Source organism: Polyodon spathula, chromosome 27 (genome assembly GCF_017654505.1).
Source record: "Polyodon spathula isolate WHYD16114869_AA chromosome 27, ASM1765450v1, whole genome shotgun sequence".
Taxonomy (NCBI): Eukaryota; Metazoa; Chordata; class Actinopteri; order Acipenseriformes; family Polyodontidae; genus Polyodon; species Polyodon spathula.
This window is the reverse complement of record NC_054560.1, coordinates 2,212,410-2,231,622: the sequence shown is the minus strand read 5'-3', so window position 1 is coordinate 2,231,622 and position 19,213 is coordinate 2,212,410. Positions and strand designations below refer to the sequence as shown.

The 19,213-nt window shown below is 39.6% G+C and overlaps 1 protein-coding gene across 3 annotated transcripts in view; it reads left to right on the top strand.

The window, feature by feature from the left end:
- Positions 1-19,213, top strand: part of LOC121301411 (cAMP-specific 3',5'-cyclic phosphodiesterase 4D-like) — a 169,254-nt gene that overhangs the window by 68,760 nt on the left and 81,281 nt on the right. Inside the window, exon 1 of one of the 3 annotated variants that reach the window (XM_041230789.1) lies at positions 16,692-17,231. The exons of the other annotated variants lie outside the window; for them this stretch is intronic. Within the exon in view, the coding sequence (XP_041086723.1) occupies positions 17,002-17,231 (230 nt within the window). The 5' untranslated portion in view covers positions 16,692-17,001. Of the gene's footprint in view, positions 1-16,691; positions 17,232-19,213 lie in introns of those variants that run through there. 3 annotated transcript variants of the gene reach the window in all.

Sequence of the window (19,213 nt, the reverse complement as noted above, 5' to 3'; positions counted from 1 at the left end):
AGTTAACATAGTTAACTGAGCTGAAAATATTCTGCAAGTGCAGCACAGAAACCAGGACCAGATGGCTCAATTGGAAAAGAAGTGACAGATAGACTTAGGACAGAGGCAATGAAACACTTCTTCACACAAAGAGTGGTGAGGGAATGGAATGGGTTACCTAGTCGTGTTGCTGAAGGAGACACTTCTTCACACAGAGATCAATGAGGGTATGGAATGGGTTAACTAGTCATTTGGCTGAAGGAAACACTTCTTCACACAGAGAGTGGTTAGGAGATGGCATGGGTTACCTAGTCATGTTGCTGAAGGAGACACTTCTTCACAGAGTGGTTAGGGGATGCCATGTTGTTAATGCTGAATCACAGGGATCCTTTAAGACCTGATCTGACAAAGTTTCCAACAAGCATTGGTAGGCCGAGTGGGTGCCTATTATTCGTACATTTTCTTGCATAAAAGTCAGTTGTTTCCAGCTTGTTTGGATTCCTTTTACATTGCTGGCATTACATAAAGTAGCTGTTCAATAGATAGTCGTGATCTAGCCTACATTACGCATGTCTATTGCAGGCAACTGAAATCAAATTCAAGGGCTTTAGGGCTTTTAGTGGAAATATATCGGTGTGGAGGTTTAACAAAACAGAACTTGCCTACCGTCGTTTTGTTTAATATTCCTTTTACTTTGAATAATTTAGTTATGCTCGCATTTGCAAGTTTAGAGTGAACATTATTTTAAGCATCTCTCTTTGTGCAAGATGAGAACTGCCTGGAGATGATTTTCCTAAAGCACATCCTCCAAGAGTCATACATATTGATGTGTGTTTGCTGTTTCAAGCAGAACAGGATGGTTCTACTAATGATTAATGCGTGACCATGAAAACATACTTGTTAATTATGTTTGAAGAGGCGAATAATAAAGGGTCCGGGTGCAACTAGAACTGTGCGATACTTTCAGAAACAATTAAATTCTCAATGGAACTACAGTGCATAGGACTGCTACAGCATAGATACAGGTTTTGTAATGTGCATTGAGCTGTCTGAATAGCTCCACTAAGTCTTACCTAATATGTGGCATATAACCTCTCTTCGTAACCTCTCTAGACTTGTATTCCACGCTTCTTGCAATGTAGCCAAGCATTCTGTTCTTGAGAAATATATATTTTTAAAACATGGTCAAGAAGAGCAATGGAATGAAACAAAGAACTCCCAGAAGGAACTTGTCGAGTGCAAAAGGTCTTTCCTAATTTTTTTTTTCACTAGATAGCTACATTATGAAAAAAATTGTAGTCTTTATTAAATGATGCCTTACTCTGAGCCATGTTCCTCCTCTCACTCTGTCACATAGAGAAGAGGGGGGCATGCCCATAGAGGCATGCTAGTGCAATAACATGTTTCAAAGATATAGTATGTTTGAAGGAGGATGTGTTCAAGTTTCTTACATCTAGAATATTATATAGGGTGCAGTACAATACAAGCTTATATCGACTCAACGAGAAGGCAGATGTTACCTTGAGCGGGTGAAAATGAGCTAGTATCTTTCACAGCACCCTGTACTACATGTGTGTTTTAAATATATATTGAAATAATGAAACGGTTAGGTCAATTTAATGATAGATAGATAGATAGATAGATAGATAGATAGATAGATAGATAGATAGATAGATAGATTTATGTTCTTTTTTAAAGAGCAATGCAGTAGGAGTTTGAAATATCAGTTATCTTAACTAAGGTATATTTCTTGTTTAACTCACTTTGTAAATCATTTCTGTTTCTTTTCAAAACACAGAAGTGTAACGCACCCCTGTAGCCTCAATAGAGCTCTTAAACATGTCTTTTGTTAAGGTACAGCTGGTACACCAGAGTGTAAACATTAACCTGCCCCCCCCCCTGCAACAGTCTGCCCCAGAAGATGGAAGAAATAATAAGAAATGTCTCTTTGCTGCTTAGCTCAACCTTTTAGTCAAATCTGTGAAGGCACATTCCAATTAAAATTCAAATTTGCAGTTAATAATTTAGCTCAAAACAAATTAGAGACAAATCAAGTTACAAAAACATTACACAGAAATACTGTTTTTAAATAATAAGAATGATAGTTGTTAAATCTTAAAAAAAAACATAACTGCATGTATTTTTCCAAACCAACCAGTAAATACCAGCTAAAATATTTATTTTTTAAAATGTTAGTAAGTTGTTGTTAACAGTTAATAAACAAACAAAAAAAACATGATCATTACCACCAGGTCAGTTCCATATTCTCTGTGCATAGGAGAAAGACCATTCAATTGGTGTGATTTAAGCCTTTTGAAACAAGACATGTATTCACTAATCATGGTTAGGTCTCTAGCTTGCTGCTTGTGTCAATCTGACCAAAATGGCACTCAGCGTAATTAACCTAACTGAGGACAAAACTAATTAGCTGGTGTGTGCACTTCAGTAATACACTTATAAAAATCAGGATTTGGGAAAAATGCACGTGGTGGTTTATTTTTTACATATTGTTTTTAAAGAGCAACTTGGCAGAGACGTTATCTGCACTAATGTATTCTTCTTGTTTAGTGCAGCTTTCTGTATTATTTTCTGTTTGTCATCACATCCTGGTTCAAAGCACTCCTGTGGCCTAAACAGAGCTCTAAAACACGTCTTCTCTTTACTGATGGTACGCCAGTGTGTAAGTATTAACTCCCTGCAACACTGCCCCTTGTGGTCAAGAAGTTCACCAGTAAGGCATACCACATAGAACAAATGCGGTATTTCCTACATCCACTAGGGGCAGGTTAATGGTCACACTGGTGTACTAGCTGTACTTTGAGATAGGGTTGGCTGTGCTCTGGCTCCAGGGCCTTGACCTACAATTGTTTTTGCCAGTTTTCTGATCTGAACTCTGGAGCTGGAGACAGAGCGGAGCTGGAGACGGATCGTAGCTGGAGACGGAGCGGAGCTGGAGCTGGGGTGACCAGTCTTTTTCAAGGACACCCCCCACAAATAAAACCATAAGTTCACATAAAAAAAATCTGAAGCAGGCCCTAGGTTTTCAAAATGTAATTGCTCACTGTAATGAAAGTGAAAACAAGCACTTTAGACTGGTTTACTGCTTACTATATTGTACACAAATGCGTAGGCATTGCAAGTTTTGAGCACTGGTTCAAAATGCAATCAGAATATTTTTCTCTCTATGGCTCGCAAGAGGATCATAATTTATAATTTAATTGGCACATGGATTTCCAAAGTGGTAAAAATTGTATTGTTTTATTGTTTTGTTTTTTTTCGGCACACAGAAAATTCATATTTGTAATTCCTCTACTGCTTAGCTTAACATATTTTTTTATAGTATTATACCGAGGGAGGCAGCTCAAGTCATTTTAAGGCAAATTATATTTTATTACAAGACCCTGACATGTAAGTGTGTTTACTATTTACTATTGAAAAAAAACATATTTGTGTCAAACAGGATTGTACTCTTGTAGGCTAGAAGTTATAATACAACAACTACAAATACACTGGAAGAAATATGTTGGTTTTTCTAAGCCGAGTAATATTGTGTGACAGGCATTTTCCAGTCGAGTTGTATCTAAGTGATTAGTTTAATGAAGCTGCTGAGGATGTCACACTGTTATTATTACATATAGATTTTAGGCATAGTATTATTATTATTATTATTATTATTATTATTATTATTATTATTATTGTATTTGACTTAATTGTGCATGGATTTGCAGACTAAGGGAATACAGTAACAAATAAAAACATTTGTTTTCTGCCATTGAACAATTAATTGTCTTTAATGAATTGTGTGGTGGGATTCTATTGGTGACTCTTTACAGAAATAAGAGGTCTTTAGCAGATGGTCCAGTTATTATAGCTATTACAACAAAACAAATACAGACAAGGTTTTCTAAAATGTTATACAACAACTGAACACTGCGCTCCCACTGTTATCTAAAGAGGTCAGGCGTTCTGTTATTATTCAACAATGAAACAGTAAATAAAGCACAGCTGAGATATGACACTAATTAATGACCAAGAACACTAATTAAACACTTCACACAGCCCTTATTATAATTTATTTATTAGCAGAAAGTGAATTCTTTCAATGGAAGAAAAAATGTAAAAAGTTCTAGTATAATAGCAATAATGGCATCTCTGTGGTCTCATGGAACAGTAATAATGGAACTCCCTCCAGTCTTCGCCTTTATTAATTCAATATTGGAGCAGCAGAACCCAGAACCACTCTGTGGTCAGTGTAAATAGGTCAACGTTTGGCAGGAATTGGGTTAAATCGGACCCTGCCAGCAGTCAATGACTGGCCGTTCCCTAATTAGGTAATTGAGTGCTAATTGGAGAATGACCACACATATATAAGGGAGTCAAAATCCTTTGTTGGGTGAAGGGTGTTAGATGAGTGTGTATACTGTGGTTTTGCACTCTATAGTGAAGGTCAATGTGAATGTGGAGGAGGAGGTGGAGGTGGAGGATGAGGTGAAGGTGAAGGTGGAGGTAGAGGTGGAGATGAAGGTGGAGGTGAAGGTGGAAGAGGAGGTGAAGGTGAAGGTGAAGTTGTAGGTGGTGGAGGTGGAGGTGGAGGTGGAGTTGTAGGTGGTGGTGGTGAAGGTGGTGGTGGAGGATGAGGTGAAGGTGAAGGTGGAGGTAGAGGTGGAGATGAAGGTGGAGGTGAAGGTGGAAGAGGAGGTGAAGGTGGTAGTGAAGTTGTAGGTGGTGGAGGTGGAGGTGGAGGTGAAGTTGTCGGTGGTGGAGGTGGAGGTGAAGTTGTAGGTGGTGGAGGTGAAGGTGAAGGAGGAGGTGGAGGAGGTGGTGGAGGTGGAGGTGTGAAGGTGGAAGTGGAGGAGGAGGTGAAGGTGAAGGTGGAGGTGGCAGTGGAGGTGGAGGTGGCAGTGGAAGTGGATATGAAGGTGAAGGTGAAGATGGAGGTGGAGGACGAGGTGAAGGTGAAGATGGAGATGAAGGTAGAGGTGGAGATGAAGGTGGAGGTGAAGTTGTAGGTGGTGGTGGTGAAGGTGGTGGAGGATGAGGAGGTGGTGGTGGAGGTGAAGTTGTAGGTGGTGGTGGTGAAGGTGGAGGTGAAGTTGTAGGTGGTGGTGGTGAAGGTGGTGGTGGTGAAAGTGGTGGTGGAGGTAGAGGTGGAGGTGAAGGTATAGGAGGAGGTGAAGGTGGAGGAGGTGGAGGTGGAGGTGGAGATGAAGGTGGAGGTGGTGGTGGTGAAGGTGGTGAAGGTGGAGGTGGAGGTAGAGGAGGAGGTGAAGGTGGAGGTGGAGGTGAAGGTGGAGGTGGTGGTGGTGAAGGTGGTGGTGGTGGAGGATGAGGTGGAGGTGGAGGTAGAGGTGGAGGTGAAGGTATAGGAGGAGGTGAAGGTGGAGGAGGTGGAGGTGGAGGTGGAGATGAAGGTGGAGGTGGTGGTGGTGAAGGTGGTGAAGGTGGAAATGAAGGTAGAGGAGGAGGTGAAGGTAGAGTTGGCTATGAAGGTGAAGGTAAATTCCCAGCCTGTATTTTGTGTAAACCTTTTGTTTGGGCGCTTTTCTTAGTTTTTGTTTTGAATAAACATGCACACCAGCACTTAAACTGGAGCTTCTGTCTTTAATTCCTGCCAGTCCTTATTTCCATTAAAGGGTAACTATAGTGGTTTTGCATATATAATAATTTCATTAGAAAACATGTAGCTGAAAACATTTGAAACAATTTAAACCCCCTGCTCGGCCAATTTACAATATAAAAGCATTATGTTTCTATGGAGCCTATGACACATACGAGAAAACATCATGGAGCCACCACACACATACGAGAAAACAGCATGGAGCCACTACACACATACGAGAAAACAGCATGGAGCCACTACACACATACGAGAAAACAGCATGGAGCCACCACACACATACGAGAAAACAACATGGAGCCACTACACACATACGAGAAAACAGCATGGAGCCACCACACACATACGAGAAAACAGCATGGAGCCACCACACACATACGAGAAAACAGCACGGAGCCACCACACACATACGAGAAAACAGCATGGAGCCACCACACACATACGAGAAAACAGCATGGAGCCACCACACACATACGAGAAAACAACATGGAGCCACCACACACATACGAGAAAACAGCATGGAGCCACCACACACATATGAGAAAACAGCACGGAGCCACCACACACATACGAGAAAACAGCATGGAGCCACCACACACATACGAGAAAACAGCATGGAGCCACCACACACATACGAGAAAACAGCATGGAGCCACTACACAGATATGAGAAAACAATGAAAAACTGAAGCATAACAATCTCCAAACTGGAAAAGGATAATAAAGAGAAAGCAGAATACTTCTCTTTTTTCTATAATTCATACAAGTGTTCTGCTCTATCAAGCTTTTGCAAATGGCTGATAATAAAGTACATCCTGTGACACTAGTATCTCAGGCTTCTGGTGACACTGACCTTCGGTCTCATCATTTATCTTTTATTATTCCTTATTGTTAATAAATATAATTGAGTTGTATGCAATGACCTGCCTTTTGATGGTTTTGTCATGCTAAACGATGAGGCCGGCCTTTGCGGTGTGACATTTCTTCTTATTGTGGGCAAATATTGTTGGCATCATACCCCAGAAGCTCTGCCTGCATGGTCCTTTTGTAGCAGGTTCAAAATGTTCCTCACACACGAAGAATTTCGACCGAATGGAAAGGTTTTCAGTCTATGCCCCATTCCCAAATTATGTAGTTATTTTTTTTGCTATGATCACTCGTTCTGAATTAATAGGCTTTGGCACACAAAATAACTTTTTCCTCTTATTTCTATGCTTATTATTCAAGCACCCAAAAGGTTTTCACTCCCTGTGTCGCACACTATGGTTTTTCACCGCTGTATCCCATAAACCCATGCACTCAACTTTTGGCCTATCAGTGAAATCAAGGACTTGACACCACGTTGCTGCCTGAATATGTCAGGCGTTACTTGACCCAGAAAGTGGAATTGAAAACACACTAAACGCGTGACTTGTTGACCAAATCTGTGTAGCAAGAAGCATTTATGCGGAGTACAGAGAGCTTTTTTATTTTTTGGTACAGGTCCTTTATGAATATTCAGATTGCTTTTTTACCCCCACCAGTAACTTTTCAGTCATCTGAAACCCCAAAATATGCTTTTACGTTTTGAATAATGCATGTGACTGTTTTAGCTTTATGATTCAGCTGTTTTGAAATGCTAAGATGGGTGCCACTGATCTGTATAATAAATGAATAGAATTAGTAACAGACAAGAGGTTTTTAAAAGGGCTTATGAAGTGGTTGAGATTAATGCACAAGCCGCCAACTGGACAATTAATCAGAAGTGCAAATATACGTTAGTTAAGATGCAATCCGTGACGGTTCTGCTGTTGCCAGTTTTGTTGCACAGCAGGCTGCTTGAATTTCATATTCTTCATCTACTGTTACAAATAAGGGCTTGAAATATTCAGCCCTCAAGTCGACCAAATTCAGGAGAGCCACTTTAGAACATAAGAAAAGTTTGGAAATCAGAAAAGGCCATCCTGCCCATCAAGGCTTGTCCCTTGTTCGCACACCATTCTCCCCTACTGGGGGGAACTCGTTTCAAAGCATAGACTCGAGATCTTTTTCCTACCTGCCATTCTAAACTTACTTTTATTCAGCTTCCATTTATGCTCTCTTGTTCTCGCTATGCTAAATTTGAAATAGTATCTCAGGTTAACTTTATCTGCAGATTTATGATTTTAATGAATTCAATCAAGCCCTCTCTTTCCCTTCTTCTTTCTGGGCTGAAGAGATGTCATTATTTTAACCTGTCCTCATAGCTCATGTCATTCAGTCCTGGGATATGCCTAGCTGCCTACCTTCTCGAGTATAATTTGTGCTCAAACTTGCACACAGTATAGAATTGGTACACAGCTGTATTCTATGATTTTCTCAATAAAGTTCCATTAGAGGTGGTGAACATTAACCGTTTCTGGGCCACAATGTTTTAACCTCAGGAGCAGTCTACTTACTGTAATATTAAAGCTCAATTATAATGACATGTGCAACTACAGTATTAACTCTTTATGCAGGTAGGAAATGAAATATTAACAAACTGTGTAAGGTATCCGTCTGTTTGGTCTTTGTTAAAACAAACTGACGAAGGGACAGCAGTGATAATCTTCTTGTATTTGGCACTGCCTTGTTGTTTCTATTGTCAGGCTCCTCAGTCCACAACGTGAAGGTTTTATTGCATTTCACTGTTATCCACATTTCTAAACTCTTTCTCTCTGAGGCATCAGGTGTGTAGGAGGTGTTCCCAGCTCTCTACAGATTCAGCAACAGTATTGGATTGAGAAAGGATGGTCGCCTAGGTGATTTCTTTGTTTGCTGGCAGAGCAGCTGTTTGCCAACAGTAAGGTCAATGTTTAATAAATGATCAGATTCTGTAGTGTCATGTTGCCACACAGCGTTTTTGGGTACAGGACTAATGATAATGTGATAAACCTTTTTAACTATATGTGCTACACTGCAATGCTGGATTTCCCTCCAATGTGAATGTGACAGGGTAACCCCCACCCCTGGGTGTGGGTTATGTAGCAGGGCTGATTTAAAATGTATTGTGCAGACTGTGCCTAGACTCAATTGAATGATTGATTATGAATCATGTCCCGGTACAGCTGTAAAAAAGAGGCACGCATTTCTCACTTAGGGTTCGTGTTCAGAGTGGAGAACAAGGGACAGGAGTCATGAGGTAAAGAAAGTACGAATAAAAACAATTGCTATTCATGCTGTGTCGTGGAACTTTTCAGGTCCGCAACTAAAAGAGCCAACTGCACCAGGTATTCAGAGATATAAAGCTTTATTTGTTTGCGCAAACGAGAACAACTCAACATATCAGTGTTAGGAAGCCCAAGCAGTGTTCTCTCATACAGAGTTAGCATACAGTTATTATACCTTTACAGAGAGACAGGGTGGTTTCCCTTTCAACCAATAAGCTAGAGCCAACTCAGTTGGTGTACCAAAGAAGGGGGGACAAAGTAGTACAAAAGGTGGGTTTGCCCTGATCAACTGATAAGCTGTAGCCAGCTCAGTTGGTGTAATTAAGAACAGGGGGGGACAGGTGTTTACAAGGTAGTACAAATAAAGGTTAGGTACAAAAGGTGGGTTCGCTCTGATCAACCAATAAGTTGGAGCCAGCTCAGTGAATAATTGTAGTACAGAGTAGCAACAAACAGGTACAGGAATGGTTCTATGCAATTATTCCCCTACAGTTGGCTATTATAACCCAGCATGTTACTTGTTTTTGAATAGGTTTGTTTGTTTTGGCCACTGTGCCATCTTGTTTTGTATCAGTGTTTTGTTTCAGCCACCGTGCGGTCTTGTTTTGTATCAGTGTTTTGGCCACTGTGCCATCTTGTTTTGTATCAGTGTTTTGGCCACTGTGCCGTCTTGTTTTGTATCAGTGTCTTGTTTTGGCCACCGTGATGTTTTGTTTTGTGTCAGTGTTTTGTTTTGGCCACTGTGACGTTTTTTTTTAATATGCCTCTTATGCTATCGGTGGGATTGCGAAACAGAGCTGAAATGACACTGATATTCTTAAACTATGAGATCCAGGGTCACCTGTACAGATTCACATTTTATAAATCATGTTTTAATTAAATAAAAACACAATGCATAGTTAATGGTGCTCTCCATGTGTTAAGAATGTTTGTCCGCAGATATTCTACCATGTACAAGAAGACAGCAAAACAACATGTACTGGAATGTTATAAAATCTGGCATTTGGAATGGCTGAGAATGGCTTCATGATTGTATAATCCATACACGTTTTCAATGAGCAGTCCATCCTAGAAGTGGTACGTAAGGTCGACGACATTTTCTCTCTTGACTTTAACTACATATTCCAACATAAAATGACAAATGAGGTTTATCAAACAGCACACAGTGAGGGATGGAGACTGCATAAAAGCTTTTTTTTCATCTGGAACTGCATTATTTTTGTAGTGCTTCTTTTTAATTATTTTTATTTTTATTTTGCCCAGTTATTTTTCCCCTCACCGCAGCAATTGCCCACACAGTTCTGGAGAACTGAAGGTTCAGCGAGTGTCCTCCAATCCCACGTCCAAACCTCTTTTACACCCAGGAACTTGAGAGCAGATGCCAGCAAGCTACCGGCCTCTGGAGGACAAAGACCAGCCTTACACTGGCAGAAAGTGTCCCTGCCGGGTCCAACACTCCCTTCGGAGTCCCCAGTAAAGACTGATGACTTCTCACAGCCAGGATGCAATCCTGTGCTCCCCTGACTACAGAACTCCCTACACCCCACACCGCTGTGCTTTGACCAGGTGATCCGCTCGGGGACCCTATTGCAGTGTTTCTTTTACTGCCTGGTCCTGTGGGCACAGCTATGAGGACCACTGCCCTACAGAATTACTGGGAGAGTGGTTCAGTGTGGTATCAATATTGGCACTAATTGATTGTCCAGCTTGTGGGTGATAGCACACATTTTAAGATCTAAACAGATCTTAATGAAATAATTCCATAAATCTTACCTGTTGTGCACTTCTGCATCTCTAGATCTCATACAGTTGTTGTAAAAGAAACACATGTTACTGTATAGCAAACATAAGAACATGTCCATCCAGTTCCTAGCAGCTGATTGGTTTGTCAAGTTGGGTCCTAAAGAATCATAATGATTCCCCATCAACAGCACTACTGGGTAACCCATTCCATCCCCTCATCACTTCTCTGTGTGAATTGTCTCCTTCCCTCTGGACTCCACTTATTTCTCCTCTGGTCCTGGTTTCTGTGCTGAGTTTGAAATACTGGCTATGGTTCACTTAGCAACTCCTTTTCATAGGTTCCAAGTTTCATCAACTGGAATTCTGGTCCAAACTATTTGCTGAGGGTGAGTGTGGGGGTGGAGTGGGGGTTGGTATCTACCTTCCTCAAGAATGTTTTGGACAGTGATTAATCTAACCTAAATGATTAATTACTTTTCGAATCAATAAAAGAAAAAGAAAACGGCAACATTGGTTAATTTAAAATGAAATAATTTTCAGCTTGAATTATGAACCCATCAATGAATGGAGTGTTCATACAAACATAATGACAAATTTCAGGGTTGCACAATTTGCAGGTTGCACAATGACTGTCGCAAATCTACAGGTTTTAATGTCAATTTGTGAGTCTGACCTAACTCACAGTTACATATTCTTTGTGTAAAACAACAATGTTTTTCATTTTTGGCGATACCTTTAAATAGCATTAGCTGAATTTGTTTATAAAGTCAATTATTTTACACCACCACAAAGGTCTCTCCTTTGTGAGAAGAGGAAACCCAGATGCTCTTGCAGTTCTGGTCTGAAAGCTAGTTTATTTTATATACATGTTCAGCTGATCCTCTTGAAAGGTATCTCCATTAAAAACCCTTATTGTTATTACTAGCCTGTGTTAAAATGGACTCCTGGTGATGGTGGGAAGGTCGTTGCGGTTTGAAATGTGAAATATGTGTCTCTGTTTCTCCAGACTGGTATGGACAGTGTCCTGACATGAAGCAGACAGAACTCGTCAGCGGGGGTTAAAGTCCTTTGCAAGGTTTCTGCTTCTTTGACAGTTCAGCATTGCCTTTTTAGCACAGTCTTGTGTTTGTGGAATGTTCTTGCGGATATCCGTGTATCTGTATTGAATATTTATCTTTTGTCACGTCACACAAAATCCACAGAAACAGCCTTCAACGACTTTTATCGCAAGGGTTTTCGAACTGGGGGTACGTCCAGGGGTCATAGGGGCACGCAGAAATGCAAAAAGAAAAATGCAGAAAAAGAAAACAATAATCTTAAATTCATTTTTTAAATGGTATTACATAATATCTCTAAACCTCTGCGCATAAATATCTTTTTTTTGTTTTTTTTGGTTTAGCAGCTCAAAGGCTAGTATAGTATAGTTTCAAAATGATCATCCACTTGAATTCTCAATCAAATGTTATTGGGTGAAGCAGCCTATGGAGCCTTCTCTGCAGCTCATGAACTTTACAGTTTTCAACAGCTGGTTGAATTGTTTTCGGTGCTTGAAGCACACCAGATTATCCTGTGTGTCGTTTCTCCAGTCAAAAACAGATATATTTCTTACTTGCAATGGAAAAACACAGGAAGACAACACAAAAGAGTTTTCATAAAGTGCAAAGCAACAGAAAGTGATACCGTCCCTTTGGATCAATTTTATGCTGGCTTTAATAAAAAGTGTATTATTGTTAGTTAATATAGTTTTATTTTGAGGTTAACGTTTTGGATGTTGTAAACATTTTCAAACACAGTTATGCTGAGATGGGAAGGAAATGGTAACATGAGAAACATTTACAGGGCAGATTTGGATTATTTATAATGGCTTTGCTGAATAGAAATTCATGTGTTTCTGAAGAGATTCAGAAATTCTCTTTTGATTCCGTGCATCCACAGACTTTTTAAGAATTCTGTTTGGTATTCTGTCCTAAATCAGCTGTTTATCGTCACTTCCAAATGGTGGTGACGTGATTTATATATTACATAAACAGGGTGGACATTGCTTTATTTGTGAATTAGATTACTCTACCTTTGTGGTAGGCCTCTACCATTGCAACTGTGGTTCCATTCAGTAGAGCGGAAACTGGTAAAGGGGCATTAGAGCAGAAACCTTCAGTTTGAAGAAAAAGGTTGAAAACAACTGTCTTGCTATTTTAGATGCTGACTTCATATTTTCATTGTTATGGAAACACCTTTGTGGCCTCGCTTGTGGCCAAACTCTTTTGCGTCAGTAATTTTACAAAGATGACTCTGACACTAACAATGGCAATGTTGTTTCTAACAGAACATTTGAGAAGGAGACTTCATTTCACAGATTTCTATAACACCATTGTGTTAAATTTGATGGTAACCTTAACCTCTGACCTAAAAACAGATTTTTAGGTATTTAGGTGATGTGACCTGTTTCTGCTTTACAGAGATCAGCACACATCATATTTGTAAGATATATCATTCCACATTGTTCACAATAACTCCTATGTCTAATTGATTATTTTTAGTAATTCTAGTAGTAAATGTTTACATTTGTTTGAATTACGAGATTTTACATCATTATTATTTACAATTGTCACATTATTATTATTATTATTATTATTATTATTATTATTATTATTATTATTATTATTATTATTATTGTTATTATCTCCAGAGCTAGGCTTTATGAATGTCCTTGAACATTTTGTACTTCAAAATCTCTTCATCTGCAGCAAAATGTTTACTCAGAATATAACACAGACACTCTTAACTTGTTAACAGAACCATTCTAAATTCTACATGGTAATATAGGAATGCAAGATCAAACAATGATTTCAGAGCCTGTTGTGGTGCTATCAGTAGCTAAATAAATGCATTGATGTCTGCAGATTTTTCAGTTTATCACTAAGGAGTAGCATTAAACTAGGCCAAAACAATTGCATCTTTTGTTTGGAATACTTGCAAAAATGGTGTAATGTAACATTTGTAGCTATTATCATTTTATAAACATGTTGTTTTTCAGAAAGAACATATTCTCTAGGTAGCTGGGGATTTCAGAAGTGTCTGATTGGCTCTGTCACACCGTGGGTTAGGGTGTCAAATCCGGCAGGGACTTTTTCTAAAGCAGACACAACTGTCCAGGCATCAAGGTGAGACTTTGTCCTTCAGAGGCCAGTAGCTCAGTGACATTCGCTCTCGAGTTCCTAGGTGTAAAGAGGCAATTGGCTTGCTTGTGTGATCAGAGGGAGACCACTGAACTTCACTTTTCCTGAGACGTTTTGGATGTTGCTGCTGTGAAGGAAGGCAATTGAACATTTGAGCAATTAAAGGCTTTTGAATTTGTTGACACAAGGACAAGCATGGTGCATTACATATGCTCTTAACACAAACCACAATCACTACTTGCATTTAATATCCCGACTAAGAAAAGGACAATGATCAGCAGATCAGAAAGCAAACAACCAATGAACACATTCGCTCTTCCATTGCCGCCCGCTCACTCTGCCTGTACTTAATGCAAGGGATTCTCTAGCTGATGTGTGGAGTGAAAGCAGGCATTGTATTTAGCATAGTGTTTCAAGGCCTGTCCATTGCCAGTATAGACAAAAACTAGGAGGGACACCGGTCCTCCAGGACCAGGATTGGAGACCCCTACCACCAGGATCCCCCTGCTGCAGTGATGTTCCAGTGAGCCATCATAGGAGACAACAGCACATGTTCAGGTTACAAGAGTAGCTGTACAATTGTGTACAATAAAATAAATCAAATTTAAAAAATCTATTTTGTCTTTGCAGAATTCGATGCAGAAAAGCCACCTACATGACAGTGGACTATATTGTAAGAACACACACTCTTTGTCAGATGGAAAAAGCTATGGGTTTTCATGCAGCAAATAAACTCCAGCTAATTTCCCCTAACTGCTTCAGTGAAAAAAAGCTATTCATTTCATTCATCTTTTCCATACCTACGTTGTCTCTTGCTAGATTTGCACATTTTGCTCTGGAGCAAAAAGCTTTGAAAATGACCCTGTTCCTGTATCAGCTAAACTCATCTCGCAATCGGCAGGTTTATCAACTGATTAAGAATCAGAATTGGGACAATAGCAAGCAATTACAACTTAAAGGACAGGGGGGGCCACCCAAAAGATATTTCCGCTTAGGGCCCCCAATCAGCTAGCACGGCCACTGCACAGACTTAGTGAAAAATAGAGTAATAATTGCAGTAAGATTTGAAATACTGCTGCTGTTACCATAGCAAACACTGTACTATCCTGTACTGCACATTACTTTAACAATAGCACCCCCTGTTGGATACAAATAGCAACTATTAGGACTCAGCTTTAGAGACTATTGCAAGTGATTCAAATAAAAAAACAGACCATGTAAAACCTTTATAATATGGACAAGTACATATACAATTGGCCTACTGTCATATTAATAAGACACTTAAAAGTGGATGCAGTCAAAAATGTTACCTTCAGATGAGCCAGATTGCAAATATGGGCCTACACAAAGAAGGAGTTAATAGACAAGTTAATTTCTGAAAATATACCCCTTATAGTAGTTCCATTAAAAGATGGTTTAACTTAGTAAATATTTCATTTTCAGCTGTCTCTTGTAGATACAATTCCCAGTTCATAAACCCTTATCTATTCCATCTCTGAATGTCCTGAAGCATGTTAACCTCTTGCTGACTTACCACAGTGTCGATACAGACCTGGACCCCGACCCTTCAGACACGTACTTTCCAGATCCTTGGGTTGTTCGTCATTTCAGTACCTTAAAAGCATCTCTTAGATTCACCTGCGTTTGTGTGAAAGAGAGTCAGCTGATACTAATGACCCTAGGCAGGAAGAACATATTTTCCTTTTGTGCTCCAGACCTGAAACTGTTTACCTGCACATGTAGGAATAGGGGTGTGGCAATATTGAGTGGTTTAATTATAAAATACCAGAGGCTTTCCTTTCTCAGAAATACTTCATACCTTATTTTCACTCTGGTGAACCCTTTTATCCTGCCTCACCTCGACATCAATATCATTGTAGCTAACAAAAAAATGCCATAAATCTTCACTTCCATTCGCTATAGAGGTCTCAGATGTGTAGTGTTGACAGAAACACATGCATTTTTGGTATGTGGTACTGCATTAGGTTCAGGAAGGTTCTCAGTTTCCATTCCTTATTCTGTGTAAATCTGTTACACCTGCACTGGGTCATTTCTCCTTAGCAGTGTTTTCTGGGTCATGTTACTGGCTGAAAGCATGTCATCGATTGATTAATGACAGGAAAGAAGCCAGTGAAGGGGAACAATTTCACCTCCCAGTGACCAAGGAAGTGCAACACAACCTAAAAGCATGACTTTCTCGAGTCCTTCAGTCAGGTACAGATGTCATGTTTGAAAATAGAAATCCTTGAGTGTCTGTTTCTGTCAAAGCTGGGCCTATGCAATGTATGGTAGTGCACAGCAGACGGTAGATACAGTCATAATTACATATGGTCAGTAGTAAATCCAACTCACGGCAAAACATCTTTGCAGAATATAAATTACTTAGTTTCAAATCCTTTTGTAAAACTTTCTGTTAAGAAATTTACTGTGCTTTTGGAAAGTATACTTGTAATGTACAGTAGTATGGAAATGTATTAGAACACCCCGTTGCTTCTGTAGTATGATTTGTTGTGCATATGAAACCAATCCACTGTAACTGAAAATCTGGAAAAATTGTCAAAATAGGCAAATTAGTGATTGTCTAATTTAATTGATGACTTTAATAGGAAACACGTGCAATTCATTTAAAATACTACAAGAAAAGGAACACCCAGCCACAGATGGTAAAAAGCATGAGACTTTTTTTCAGAAGTTATTTAAAATGCCTAATTAAAACCAGCCAGACAGTAAACTTTCATAACAAGATGACCTCCAGATGCAAGTTGTTTTCATATAAACAAACTTGAAGCGCTTAAGATAAAACCCTGCAGTGGTCATGGGTCTTGGCTGTCCAGATCTAGATCTTGGTTTATCTATTTTTTTATGATGGGGGCCCCTCATGTGACTGCCAGTCTTTGAAAGTAAAAGCAAACTGAGATTTCTCAGGGAAGGCACTGTAGGTCAGACAGGAGTGAGGAGGGGGTGGGGGAAGGAGGAGGGTGTTCTGGGAAGTGGAAGAGCCGAATGTTTATACCCGTCAGAAGGAATGGAAATTTCTTATTAACTCAACTGGAGAAGAAAGATTTGGCTTAGTAGAGTTCTGCTTGGGATACATTCACAAGCCATTTTAAGTCTAAAGAGGAAAGCATTTGTAATGATGTAAACAGATGATGTGCACAAGGGGAAAAGCAAGGGCTTTTTATGAGCATGCCTCTGCCTGCCAGCACTAACTGATCTAGAGGAGCCAGTCTGGAAGCAGATCAATGATGTACGCAAATTGGTTACTAGAAAAGAGAAATTCAGTCGTAGCCTAGAGGACTTTTCTTTTTTTGGAGCTAAACATGAGTGAACAAATTGAAGCGGTGAGAGGCTCTGAAGATTGTCCCCTGAAACTGAAGATGCCGATGTCTTCTGGGAATTCTCCTTGTGCTTCTCCCAAAATGTCCCCTCGGAATTCCCCACGGAATTCCCCACGGAACTCTCCCTGGAATTCCCCTCTGCTGTTTCGGAAGCTCATGGTTAATCAGAGCATTCGGCTTCAGCGGCGATTTACCGTGGCACATACGCCCAGGTAAGAACATAAGAGCATAAGAACAGGCAGGGAACGAGAAAAAGGCATTTGGCCCATCAAAGTTTGTCCCTTGTTAGCACACCATTCTCCTCTAATGGGGGGGGGGGGGGGGGGGTGTCTGATTTAATAGGACAGTGTTTTAGATCCTACTACATCACCTGGCTCCCCTCTGCATAAGGACTGTGCTTCCTACCTTCTGTTTCAAACTTACTTTTACTCGGCTTCCATGCATGCTGCCTTGTTCTACTGCCTGTGCTGAATTTGAAGTAGTGTCTGGGTTTATCTATCAATAGCATTCAGGTACCCTTTTCCCCTTCTTTTTTGTAGGCTGAAAAGATATAATTCCTGTAACCTTTCCTCGTAGTTCATGCCACTGAGTACTGGGATTGTAGTGAGGTGTCCAAAAGTGGACACAGTATTCTAGGTCTAACTAGAGCACTGTATAATCTTTGCATAACCTCCCTACGTTTGTAGTACTGAATGGAAGTAGGGAGAATTGGCTGTCTGCCCATCTATGGTAACAGACAGTACATGTTTTTTTGCTCAGAATTGGATTGTTTTTGAATTGTGTTGCTGATGTGATTGCTTCACCTGCTAAACTATTCCATGCATTTATAACTCTGTATAAGTGCTGCCTGCTGTACCTTCAGCTTGGTTGTACCATTTAGGACCTCTTTCTCAAACTACTCTCTGTGTAGTGCCTTGGGTCAACTAAGACAATTTAGGGTTTTATAAGCTGACATTACATGCTGACATTTTTTTTTTTAAAAACAGTTTTAAGGAGCACTTACAAAGGCACTGAGACAAAACATCTGTCTGCTTCACTTTGATTTGATCAACCTACAGTAAACTCTCCTGAGCCACAGCTTGCTTTTTCTAAAGCTTTTTCCAGCACAAGGGGTTCCTTCTGGAAATGGATCAACCACTTAGTAGTGACAGTATTCCTGTTTGTTGATACGATCCAGGGTGATTCCCAAGTGCTTAAAAAAAAATCCAGCTCAAATGCCTACAGATGAAAAATTCCTGAACATTAAGGGAATTTTTGTTTTGTTTGCCATGTGGGCCACATTTGCGTTGTTGAGTCCTGTGTCAATATTTAGTCCATTGTCACACAATTCAACAATTTCGTTACCATAACTACAATATGCTATGACAACACTTCTATAGCAACTGGGCATTAGTGTCTGTACACCTATGTTTTAAGTTGATTGAGAAGCTCTGAAAGAGATTCAAACATGTACAATACCACATCGATGTCATTGTTGCTTGCCACGTTACAGACTTTAGAAATCCTAAAATAAACATTGACATTTATTGACATTGAAAAATACTAACAGTTGAAACATTTGGCATTTAAATTTCCATTAGTTCTAAATTCAGTCCTGTTGAGGCTTATTAATTAAGGAGGATGCATGGCACAGCTTTGTATAGCATGCACTGTGATATATAGAAACTATCATATAGCATGCTGCAAGAAGTGTGCTGTGGGTAGGGGCTCCCTTATAGAAGTTTACCATAGTAAACCCTTAGCAAAGTGTAATAATGTACAGTGAATGCATGAGCTTCAAAACTTAATACGGGTTTGAATGAAGGGCTGCATCACTGTGTTACTGACACAATGTTACGATGAGCTAATATATATATATATATATATATCTATATATAATATATATATATATATATATATATATATATATATATAGTGGCTCTCAAAAGTATTGACCCCCCTTGGACTTTACCACATTTTATTGTGTTACAACATGGAATCAAAATGGATTTAATTATTTAATTAGGAGATCAACACAAAAAAAGTCCATAACGTCAAAGTGAAAAATAAAATCTACAAATTGTTCTAAATTAATTACAAATACAAAACAGAAAATAATTGATTGCATAAGTATTCACCCCCTTGAGTCAATATTTGGTAGAAGCACCTTTGGCAGCAATTACAGCCACGAGTGTATTTGGATAAGTCTCTACCA